The sequence below is a fragment of the Rissa tridactyla genome, chromosome 10 (genome assembly GCF_028500815.1).
Source record: "Rissa tridactyla isolate bRisTri1 chromosome 10, bRisTri1.patW.cur.20221130, whole genome shotgun sequence".
Taxonomy (NCBI): domain Eukaryota; kingdom Metazoa; phylum Chordata; class Aves; order Charadriiformes; family Laridae; genus Rissa; species Rissa tridactyla.
Genome location: NC_071475.1, coordinates 17,730,581 through 17,743,323, shown reverse-complemented (window position 1 = coordinate 17,743,323; position 12,743 = coordinate 17,730,581). Strand labels below are relative to the sequence as shown.

Here is a 12,743-nt window from a genome sequence, read left to right as displayed (position 1 = left end):
TCAGACTGTAAGAGGAGCCTGTAGCAACTTGAAAGTGTTACCTACAAGAATTACAAATAAGTGACTACCAGAGTTACTTTGGAAAGAACTAGTGAAGACCTAAGCTTTTAATTAGTTTATCCCTAGGATGTTTATTTTAGATGTTACAGGGTTTTTTTCTACCTAATGACAACATAAGTATCCTTGAGATTTCAGGGAGTAGTTTAGTTTTCACCAAGAGTCTACGGTACCTACCTTAATTATTCAGTTTGGTCTAAGCTTGAGAAGGGCTATGTTTCCTTGTTAAACTGTAAAACAGAGCAGCGCTCAAGTAATATTCCTCACCTTCATCGCTTGGGGAACTCCACTGCATCCTGCAAGACAATTTGACTTTGGCTGCCTGTGTCTGTCGTCCTTGCACTGACTGCAACATTCCTGGCTTGTGGAGCCCAAAAAGCACAAACTCCTCATCATCATGGAAAAATACTCCGCGGAACCACCACATTCCCAGTGCCACTGTGGACTTGACATTCTTGGAGAAAACTCAGAACTTGTTTGGACTAGGCCCTGAGCTTCCTGCTTAAAGTTTGTCCTGTTCTGAGCTCGACTGTTAGACCTCCAGATGTCTCCTCCAACTTAAAATTTTCTATTTGTTTTTAAAGAGCATCAGTTTTAAGCCACAGCAGCTGGCACATATGTATCAAAACAGTCCTTCCCTTCTTAATCTCAGTGGACATAGAATAGTATTTTTCAAAGTCTCAGTATTTGTCTTCATAATAGCAAGTAGGGATTTTACTGTCGTGGGATAGACTAAAACTATTCAAGTTAAAGATGACAACTTGGAAAGCAATTCTTTAATATCTGATGAAGCAAAAGCACTTGAAATAGATCCTCCTTAAGTTGTGTTTAGAAGCTGCAGATCCTCAGTTTCCATGACTCAGCTCTGTTTCTGGACCAGTACAAACCCACTATAGTAGAATAAACTATTTTCTTCTTTCATCTTGCTGCATATTTCATACCTTACAATACACTCTAGGAACGTATGTGCTGCTGATACTGTATCCTGCAAACACAAGATAAATGAATAAAGACAAGGCCAAAAGAAAACTGTCAAATTACACTTTATTTGTATTGACAAAATAGGCAAAAGAAAGACTTTGTGTTCAGAGATACAAATTCATTATCTGCTGACAAAATGCTCACATACCCATGTTTGGTACTTCCACTTTCAAGATGACACTGAGTGGATCTTTAACAGGCAATTATTCTTTATCCTAGGGTAAGGAAAAAGAATGCCCAGGAAACAAATTTCATATGAAAACGTCACCTGCTTGCGGCTCAAATTTTACTGCTAAATTCATGATTGGCAGCAAATAATTACATTTGGCTCCAAATGAAAACATATGTAAAACTACGATCATTAAATAATAAGCATTAGCAGCATACCCAAAATACTTCTCATACAAAGAACATTGCACTTGAACATACACGAGCATTTACCCTTATTTACACATTAGAATTTGTATAGAACAGCAAGACTGATATATACAGAAAAATAGCGGAAACCTTAACAGCCCTAGACGACAGCATATCTAGTGTTGACTCCTTAATTTTTCCATACAGTTTCCCAGGATGTCTCATGATTTTTTTTTACTATATACTATTGCATAAAAAATAGAATTTACAAGAAGTTCAGTCCCCAGTTAACACTTCAGAATATTTCTATGTACTATTAAATGTTCAGTGCACTAGGGAGCAAGGGAGTCCAGGTCAGCTCCTTATTGAAAAAAAAAAAAAAAAAACAGAACTTGACAGGCGCTACCTATTTAAACACTGCGCTTTACCTTATAACAGACACTGAAATCACTTAGCTGTGCAATAATTACCCAGTGAGTTCCAAAGGCAGTTCCCTACCACACAAGATCTCCCACTGTCTTGCAAGTAATGAAATTAATTTCTCCCTGCTTTCTGCACTTGGGATAAAGATGTACCACTGGATCTCTCTGCTCCTGCTGCCTTCTTGTTTAGCATTTCCCTTTGGGGCACTATCGGTTTCTCCAAAGTGATCCAGTGTTAAATTCTGCATCAGATCCTGATTCTGAACATCATCAAACACAAACGTAAGGGCCTGCGGATATGTTTGATAACCCATCAGTACTCTATCTAAATCCCGGATTCGTCTTCCATCTACAAGCTGATACTTATCTCTCTTTGGTGGTTCCTTCGCAAATTCAGGTAGTGGGTAACTGATATAATCTTCATCAAAGAGGAACAAATCAGAGCTGGTTAATATAAGTGTTTTAGGTTGAAGCGAACTAGTGTTTTGGGCAGATCCTTCAACATGATTTACTTGAAATGCCAACACATACAGAAGGATGTTGAGGGACTGAAGATTAGTCAAACCATCCATCTTCTCTGCCACTAGAAAAGCAAGGTCCCCAATTTCCTCTTCATTTGGATAAATAAATTTTACTCTGCTAGAGTGAATCAGTTCATAATTCTCCATTTTTCCTGCAAGAAACATACATAATTATACTTCCATTTAGTACTACGCAATACTTTCTTAATGCATTAGGATAAGCAACAACCTTTGACATTTGACTGCAGCTGGAAGAATTCAGGTTTTGTATCTATTCATATACGGCTTTACCTGTAGACAATATTAGAATAATTTTATTTAGATTGCAGATCTCTACTGGAGTCTCTCTTGCATTACCAACATAGTTTTCTGCAAATTTCTAACCACATAACTAGTTCAGGGCAATGGCAGAAGAGGTTAAAGGAAATACAGCTGGATTCTCATGTCAGAGATTATCCACCTCCCTACCAGCTGACCTCCTCTGCCTCCTTCCCACTCCCCACTCCCGAACTCACTGAGAGCATTATCAGACCTCTGAACACAAACAAAATCCCTGCTTCTAAGCAGAAAGAAAAAGCAGGAATTAAAACAAAGAAAAAGATGACTCTACACAAATTACTTTTATATCCCAACTGGATGAGTACTCCATGCTATGTTCTGGAGTGGCAGGAGGTGACACTGCAGTGCCCTACTTCCTGTAAGTGTTGAAATACAACATACCAAAGCTTGAAGGAAGCATGCCTGCTTTTTTTCACATAAATCAATTGGTTGCATTTTCAAAACCTTGCATTTTCTGGGTTTAGGCAGCTTCTCCTTGTAACAGTAACAATAAGGACTATTCTTCAGGAAAATGCGATTTCATTTTGTGCCTTCAACTTCCTTCAGAATTCTAATCAAAAAAGTTTCACCTGATATTGGAATCGAACCTAACAAACCTTAAAAAGTCTAGTTTTCACTACATTCTCAAGAATGACAGGATTCTTTTATTTGAGCAAGCGAGGACTTTGTTCCCTACACTGTTTTTTAACCTACAAGTCTTTACAGGTTAGGCTGAAACTTGCAGTGGGAGCTACACTAGTACGCACCTGAAAATACTGTATAGGAAGTGCTGTTTCTGCTGGACTCAAGAAGCCATCACTAACTTCGTATGTGCAAGGCTTTATATTTAACAATTTTGTTCAGATAAGGCACATATAAAATAAAGTCATGGAGTTTGGTTAAGGTATCAAATAGGAAACAACTGATGCATAAATTTCCCTCAAAAGAGTTTTTAATCAGTACACTTTAGATGATGTTCTAAGTTTGATGCCTAAATAACTCACAACATGTAGAGAAGACCACTCACCCGTGTTCTTACTCCCAAATTCAGAGTAGAAGTCTTTATCTACTGGTTCAGGTGAAGGTGTGCGTGCAAGCAGTGACAGAACTGCCATAAGCTGCTGTATGAAGGTGTGAGTGTTGTAACTGTCTCTTGTCAGGCAGGTGACTATATGATCTGCAGAGTGTCCTGAAGAAAAGACAGAATGTAGACCACTCACAAATCTGTATGTGGCATTATTATTTCTCCAACCAACATGCAGCTGTCACCAAAAAAAGATTTCTCACAAGGATTATTTCTCCTGAAAACATGCATCATTATTCAGAAAGCTTCTAAATCCTTGGAAAACAGAATCCTTAAAAATCCCACAAAAATAAAGAATATAATTTCTCTTGATTTAAAGTGTGATGTATACTTAAGATTTAACTGTTCTACTATTGCTGTAGTTCAACCTTATTATCTTCTTATCATCACAATTTATCTTACAGAAAAAACTGCCCTCAGTTTTCTTTGTGAACTTGTTACATACTCTTTTTTTGCAAGCCAAAGCTTCAGAACAGCAAGACTTTAGATTTCCCTTTTTATGTGTCATTAAGACAGTAGAATTTTTAAGAGCACTTTTGGGGCCAATTAATTCATTGATAATAAGCTTCCCAGTTACCTCAATTACAAGATACTGCAAGACAATATTATCAGCCTACTAGTACAGCACCACCAGGGTTACAGTAACTTAATTTCTTTTAAGGAAAAAGTAGTAACAAAATAATTTACTCTTCCATCTCACTAATAAAATAAAGACAGGAATCCATCTAAGACAAAACTAAAAAGACAAAATAGAACTGGAAAAAACTTAAAGCACAAGATGTACTCACCAGTAATTCGGAAGTATTGGTCAAACAGGCCAACATTTACTGACTGCAGGTCGTTAAGTTTTAGCACAAAGCAGCAAGAGAGGTGGAAAGAACTATTTTCACAATCTGAGTTTTCTTTGTTCCAAAAATCTGTTGGAAAAGGATATATGAGAAAAAAGTCAAAAGAAAAAGAACAGATTCTTCTTTCCATTATACCTATATCACACTTGAAGGAAGAAATTAGTAAGAAGGTGGGAATACTGGCTAATAATTTCTCGATCAACAAATACAACCAAATCTCCTTGTTAACAGCATTTCTTGAAGTAGCTGTCACATCACAGATTTAAATCAGCACATGCATTAACAAACTGCTTGCATGAATTGAATGTACACTATGATTTTCATGACCCTTTATTTACCATTTTGGTTATGAAAGGGCCTTCAGCTGCCCAGGTGAAGCAGCTAGGGACTATATGAAATGACACCTGAGAAAAGCATGGATACAATGGCACATGGAAGGGTCTGTTTGTGAAGCAGCCATGACTCAAGACCCTGTTTTTTGAACATAAAAGCCTCATACAAGTACTTTGCATAGAGCAAACAGTCCCATTGTCTCCCTCAACTAGGAAGTCCAAGTAAGAGTATCAACGAAAACTGGTACTTAAACTGAAGACAAACACACAGACATGCATTAACTTGGTAGCCTTATTAAGGATCAAAATAACTATCTTACCTGACTGGTGCTCATCAGCATGAATGAAAGAATCATCCAACAGAAAGTAAATAGCTTTTGTTGACAGAAGCACACAAGCCATCACTTCCACATTGGGAGTCTTGTAAAACAGAACTGAAGACCACATAAGATGTCTCAACTCTTCGTTTTCCACCTAAGATGTAAATTGTATTTCCTAAATCACTTGCACACTTTGATATTTCAGACAGTTTCATCGCCTTAGTGGCAACTTTAGACTACTAGAAAGACAATTTCAAAATCTGAAGCACCTGAACAGCTATAGACAAAGCGCAGAAGTTCACCTCACAGCCGCTAAACGCAGCAGCTTTGATGCAAACACAATAGCAGTCTACTGAAAATGTCTTGTGTTTAATGTAAGAAATTCTGTCATGGTCTAATTATTCCTTGTTTTCTGACCAAAACTTTCTAGTTTCTAGAAAAAAACATCTAGTGCACAACAAAGACTTTCTAGAACAAACACTGCAGGCAAAATTTTAATCAACAGATGAGCAGTGCCTCCCAAGCCTCAAAAAGTCTATTGAGCCTTCAGATGCTACTGAGGGGCTGGATTCAAAGATCCTTAAGAGAGAGGACAGAAGCACAGCTTGCTGCTACAACCACTCTTCCAACTAGGCATCTTCCCAGCTTCTAGCTTGATGAGCTCACTGTGAATCCTCAAATTAGTGACCTTTCTTTATCAGCTTCTCCTGGTGTAAAAAGAAAAGCACAACTTATAACTTGTGCTTACTTAAAAGATCTGAAGTGAGGTAAGGGAATAAAAAATGTCTCTATTACTCAATAAGCTTTTCAACTGACATTTGTACTCAGACCACAATGATTTAATCACTGAAAAAGTCGCATCATGAATTTAAAGATAAGATTTGTGCTTTTAAATTTCACATTCCCCACAGACTATAAATATGTTATTCAGAAATGAGGTTTATCTGCTCATATCGTCACAATATAATTCCAACTCCACTAATTTTCTTTCTTTTTGCTACTTTAAAGAAAAAAGAGCACATTCTTGGAGTAATCATATCTTCAAGCGATACACAAATGTACTCTGCTGTTTTGCATCAAGGCTCCCGAAGCCAAAATATATCCTGGCAGGATACCAATCACGGTAGCGGGGAAGCCAAAATGGAGTAATGCAAACAGGCTTTTATCCAAAACGCTTCCAGGTTTCACAGAGCCTAACTCTTAAGTTTGATCAGGAAAGTTCTTTTAAAAATATTGTATAGTACTGAAAGGCCACATGGCATCTTTTTATACACCTGGGCTAGACATAATACCTCTGCAATGTTGCCATGGAAAAACTCAACTAGGGCATTTCCTTTCAGCCCAGCCACATACTGCAGAGACACAGAAACACGAAGGTGAACAGGAATCTGGTTATCTTCTGTTATCTTCTGCATAAGAAATTCAGATGGATATAAAGATGACAGTGTCAGATGAGGCTTGCAAAAGCTAGAAGAGATCCAGAAAACCCATTAAATCAAATTTAAGGAAATACACAGCTCTTCCCCTACAAAAATTAATACTGTATAGTTCATTCAGAAATTAGGAATGGGTGGACAACTTCTATTCTTAATAGTTTACTTCAAATGATTTCTCTTGAGCATAGCCATCAATCTGCCACGACCTCAGCCTGTAATCACATGAAATAGAAAGTCTCCTTCCACAATACATTTTATGCTGCAACCATAAAACAAACAAAACAAGTTAGACAGGTACAGCCCAGGATAACCATTCGCACATCATACCAGAATGAAAAAGTAGTTCATCAATACTACAGGCCAAAACCAATGACAACTGTAAACACACTGGGCTAGGCCACATTCACTTCAGCACCATGCAACAGACCTTTATGGGAATTGTTACCTTGCTGACTGACCATGTCTGTCTGCCTCCACAACATGATTTCTTACAGCATCTGGCTTGTTTGCAGCTTTGAAAATAATAATAGTCTTAACATCCTGCAGGAGTGTCCTTAAAAGACCGTAGATTCTTAGGAAGTGGAATTTCTCATGAGGTAGAACAAACACTGCTGTAACAATTCTGTATCCAACGAGCAACTCCAACACGTGCCCATCCGAAAATGAACCCTTCTGCTGGGTGGAACCATGAGTTGGATGCAACACAAGTGATGCTAACGGAATCCTATTCAGCTTAAATACACTTTCCAAGTCTTCTGTGCCTACCCATTTACCTGGCAGTAAACTGAAATCCACCTTTACTATGTACAAATACTGGGGTGTCAGAAATATCCAACACGGATGAACCACACAGGGACCCTGGTCAGAAGATTTATACACTGAAGAATAAAGTGCAGAACACAAAACATTTTTTGACCGTTCTTTGTTATTGCCAGCTGACTCTGGTGGATGCAAGATTTTCTGAACACTGGTTTTATTCCCACAAACAAGATAGGTTGGGAAACAACCTTTTATTTCAACATCTTCTGCTGAAATGCAATTCAATTCCATAAGCTCACAGAGAAACTCTTGGAGGTTTGCTTTTCCACAGTACAATGTGGAGCTTGGTAACACTGATGTGTAGTGTTGAGAGCAACATGCGTGTAAACAAGAATAAAAGTCTTGAAGATTCTGGGAGTCTGAAACAATAAACAAGTAGTTTTCACTGTTTTTCAGCTTCAGGGTTAAACAGATTTCTGGCAGAAGAAAGCCAAATTCTGTTAGATCAGTATACGGAAAACACAGCGTTAATTTCAAGGCAGAAGAGATGTGCTGGCAATTTCCTCTCAATTCCTGATGAGGAATCTCAAACACAGCTAGCATGTCATCAGTCAAAACCAAACAGGAAGCAAACTGCCTGAGTCCGTTATGAATGTGAATAGAAAAACTCCAGAGAATTTTGACTATGTCAACACTCTCGACTGCTATGTTGTCAGATGACTGAGTATCTGAAGGAGTGCTGAACTCAAAAGTCTGATCTCCTTCATTAAGTCCCATTTCAAAATATCCATCTTCTTTGTCTGTGGTTCTGGAATCACCGGGAGGGCTTCCTTTATTCTCTGTAAAGGAGGGGGGCGATCTCTGCACAGTCTGCACTATCAAGGCAGAAAGGTGCTGGATAAAATCTTGGTTTGTGGCAGTGTATGACATACAATTAAAAGGCAAGATGATGGTGTTACAGGGGTCAGGCACCACACAGTGTTCTTCTGAACGATTCAAACTTCAAAAGAGAAAACAAGCCACAGTAAGTACAAAACTGAATTTAAAAATCAGACGTAGCTACCTACAAGTCATGGTGCTGCTTCTCAGAAGTTTGAGGTTTACTCTTGTTACTACACTTAAGTCATTGTAATTTTGTAAAACATCTTCATAGTGCACACACAGCTATTGATTTTAAAGGCTGGTAGCATGTAATGCTATAGAAAGTAAAACCTAAAATGTTTAACTCATCTTCCACTTCCCAACCCCAATAAGCATGTCACTGTGCATTAAAGGACTTTACAATACAGCTACTGCTGGTTTTGAAACTACCAACTGCATTCCAGGGTTCAAAGGTTAAAAACACTTCACACCATGAAATTGATTTTGGTTCAAAAAAACAACTGAACAGAGGCAGCATACAAAGAGACTGTACTGCTTAAAGGCCAGGTTTAAAAATGCAGCATCCACTGTTACTACCCAAAAGATAATGAGGATTTAAACCAGAACTTGTATATCTAGCTTACCACATATGATGACCACTTCCATACTTTTTGCATGAATCCAGTAGAGGCACAGGTGCCTAAGGAGAAGAAAACATCAGGAAGCTGTCAACTACTTACAGCTGCTGTCAGACTTCAGCATACATGAAAAGCAAAGTTAATGTTGGCAGCTGCTTTTTAAAACTAGTCAACTGACTGCGAAGTCCTGACTGTTGTACTCCTGAGCAGCTGAACAGCTATTCTTTAAGGAGCCAGAAACACTACCTGTTTACTTTAGGTTGAGCAGTCTATTAATGCAGGAAAAGAAGAAACTGCTGCTGACTTGAGAACAGATCCAACCTGTGACCCATGGACATTTCAGCACACTACAAATTTTTACTGAAGTAAAGTGAGCCAAAAAGGTAGAGGAACTTGACAAAGACCAACTACACTGGTAGCAAAGGAAGAGATTCCCCCAAGTCTTGCCGTCTCATTCCTTGAAGCCATACATATGAAGTGTTTCCAACACAACAAATGAAATCACAGTACAGAAGTTATCAAGCAGCAGGAGTTTGAAGGAGACAAATTAAGCCCGTTACTTATTGACAGGGAGAAGGTTCTTCCACTCTACTAGCAAGAGAACCGCTTTTCAAAAACTGATATTGTAATAAGGTAAGACAGAAGTCTTACACTCAGTATCTAAGTGGATATCAAATGATGTGATACTAATACTGGGAAAACTTCTCAAAGTCATGACATAGTGACAACAATTCTCTGTAACTCTAGTAAACTTAAATTTTGCATTTAATTTACAAGGCAGACCAACCCCTTCACTCAAACTTGGGGCTACCTCCTTCTCCCTTACAACAGCTCTGAGAATCAAAAAAAACTTTGCTACGGATTACTATCGTAACAGACATCTAATATCAGAAATAAGCTTGCAAAACCACTTAAAAATACCATAAAATAGCCAGAAGGATGGCAATTACCTGATTTTTACATCTGGAGTCTGGTATTTCAAAGCATCTCTGGGGAACTGTATGGTCTGTAGGAGTCGAACCACTGGATTGCAAAAAACTGCTGGCTAGGACTGTTTCTTCACAAATTATTTCTAGAACAAATATAAACAGCTCTTAAAATCACTGAAGCAAAACCTAAATGAATGTCTAATAGTATCTGCCAAACAAGTGGATTTAAAATGGTATAACCAAGATCTGATCATAAATCATTAAAGCTAAAGGGTATCTACACATAATAGCCAGGACAAAACAAAAGCAGGCAGAATTTTAGCCTGATTACTGAAGTACCTTTAACAGCACTGAAAGTTGCACTAAAGGCCATTTAAGCTTGTTTTTCAAGCTAACCATTTAAATCTCAACATCTGGTGTAAGAGTTCTTCACATGATTTAATTTTAACATCACATGGTTTAATTTTAACATACCTAGTCAGTTTTGTTAATACTAACCCTTACTTTTACCAAAACATTGCCAGTCTGGGAAAAATCCAGCAGAGCACTCTTTGTAAGCTTTGTAGCATTCTCTCAAATTTCTGTAGTCTTCAAGTGAAGTAGTATAATATCTGTGTAAAACCTTTAACCAGACTCAGAAGGTCTGGTCCCTCAAATACCATTCAAGACAATTATCTCACCTTATTCAGAATCTTTTTGAAGGGTTCAAAGCTGAATCAGCAGTAAAAACTTATCACGAGTGGATATAAACCAACATTCTCAGGGACATTTGACTTTTTGCCTCTTTGATATTTCACAGCATCGCACTGATGCAGCAGAGCAAATCAATTTTCACAGCATTACCACTGAGCCAGCCAGGGAGCTCAAGTATATAAATGCACAAATGAACAACAGAATTACAGTGTGGATACGCTTCTGGCTTCAGCACAGAAACTCCTGCATGTATCTTTCTGGATTGATGATAAAGTTTAGTAGATTACATCAAACCATCTCATAGTCAGAGGAAACACAAGAGGTATTTACTACTTGAACAAAATACTGTGTTAGCAAGAAGGAAACTCAAATTGACAGGAAAAACAGACCATGACAGCATTATTTTTATCTTTCTGTTTCCTATATAAATATTTAATCTTTTTCCATAAGCCATTTGCCAGTGACACTTAATATGAATAATATGTTACGGAAACAGATGGTGTCCAGAAAAACTGCAGAGAAAACAATTCATAGAAATAGCATATCAGGAAATTAATTCCATTATTCATGATTTAAGGTCTAACAGTGAAACTAACTACCTAGCTAATTCCATTTTTAAAAATATATTTCTCAAAATCAGTATTTTGAAATCAATCTCTGATAGACAGATATGTAGCAAATAATCAATTTCTATTGTTAAACCTGAAAAATAGTCTGCCCTAGTACTAATTTTCCTGCTATTTACAAAAGCCTTCCCCAAGACTCTACTAAAGGAACCTTGTGAAAAAGGACTGAAGTAAATAAACCTTGACTCTTATACCAGTCTTTCTATAAGGGACAAGATGCCATCCAGATGGACCTGGACAAGCTTGAGAAGTGGGCCCATGTGAGCCTCACGAGGTTCAACAAGGCCAAGTGCAGGGTCCTGCACCTGGGTCAGGGCAACCCCCAATATCAATATAGGCTGGGGGATGAAGGGATTGAGAGCAGCCCTGAGAAGGACTTGGGGGTACTGGTGGATGAAAAGCTGGACATGAGCCAACAATATGCGCTCACAGCCCAGAAAGCCAACCATATCCTGGGCTGCAACAAAAGAAGCATGGCCAGCAGCTGAGGGAGGTGATTCTGCCCCTCTACTCTGCTCTGGTGAGACCCCACCTGGAGTACTGTGTTCAGCTCTGGAGCTCTCAGCACAGGAAAGACATGGACCTGTTGGAGTGGGTCCAGAGGAGGCCACAGAAAATGATGAGAGGGCTGGAGCACCTCTCCTATGAGGACAGGCTGAGAGAGTTGGGGTTGTTCAGCCTGGAGAAGAGAAGGCTTGAGGGAGACCTCATTGTGGCCTTCCAGTACTTAAAAGGAACTTATAAGAAAGATAGGGACAAACTTTTTAAGAGGGCCTGTTGCAACAGAACAAGGGGTAATGGTTTTAAAGTGAAAGAGGGTAGATTTGGAGTAGATATAAAGGAAGGATTTTTTTTTTTTTTTTTTTTTTACAACGAGGGTGGTGAAACACGTATAGGTTGCCCAGAGAGGTGGTAGATGTCCCATCCCTGGAAACATTTACATTCAGGTTGGATGGGGCTCTGAGCAACCTGGTCTAGTTGAAGATGTCCCTGCTCATTGCAGGGGGGTTGGACTAGATGACCTTTAAAGGTCCCCTTCCAACACAAACTATTCTATAATTCTATAAAACTCCCAAGTACTTCAGAAAGAAAGATCTAGATATATTTTTCCTCCCAAGACTCATTTGCTTCAAAACATTTACTGTAATAGAAAAAGACTAGTGACAAATAACTTTTAAACAGTCACAGTGATTGCTGGCATGCATTTTTACACCTAGTCCTGTATAAAGATGCAGGTTGTTATATAGACAAACTGTCTCAATCTCATACCTTAAATGCTTAATACTTTAAAGCAAGCATTGACTTCATTTTGGAAAAACTGGCATTTTATCTGCAGATGAAAAGCCAACTAGAAGGGCTACAAAGGCAAATGAAGTACATAAACAGCAACTAAGTCTGTAACTTGCCTGTCCTTTAATCAAACACTGTCAGAACAATTTCATTTTTATAGAGTGAACTAAGACACCTCTATTGATTTTGCAGAAATCACAGCAACGGACTTTTTACAAAGATCAAGCTTTTCAGGCATGTTATTCTCCTCCGTCCACCAATTTATTAAGAG

At 38.3% G+C, this 12,743-nt stretch overlaps 1 protein-coding gene across 5 annotated transcripts in view; it reads right to left on the bottom strand.

The window, feature by feature from the left end:
* Positions 1-1,084: 1,084 nt before the first annotated feature.
* Positions 1,085-12,743, bottom strand: part of NISCH (nischarin) — a 32,715-nt gene continuing 21,056 nt past the window's right edge. Inside the window, exons 14-21 of one of the 5 annotated variants that reach the window (XM_054216169.1) lie at positions 9,885-10,006; positions 8,941-8,996; positions 7,122-8,435; positions 6,533-6,707; positions 5,241-5,394; positions 4,529-4,657; positions 3,684-3,845; positions 1,085-2,490 (exon numbers count right to left, since the gene is read on the bottom strand). In XM_054216169.1, the coding sequence (XP_054072144.1) occupies positions 1,862-2,490; positions 3,684-3,845; positions 4,529-4,657; positions 5,241-5,394; positions 6,533-6,707; positions 7,122-8,435; positions 8,941-8,996; positions 9,885-10,006 (2,741 nt within the window). In that variant the 3' untranslated portion in view covers positions 1,085-1,861. The other 4 variants (XM_054216170.1, XM_054216171.1, XM_054216172.1 and 1 more) reach the window with 4 other exon arrangements.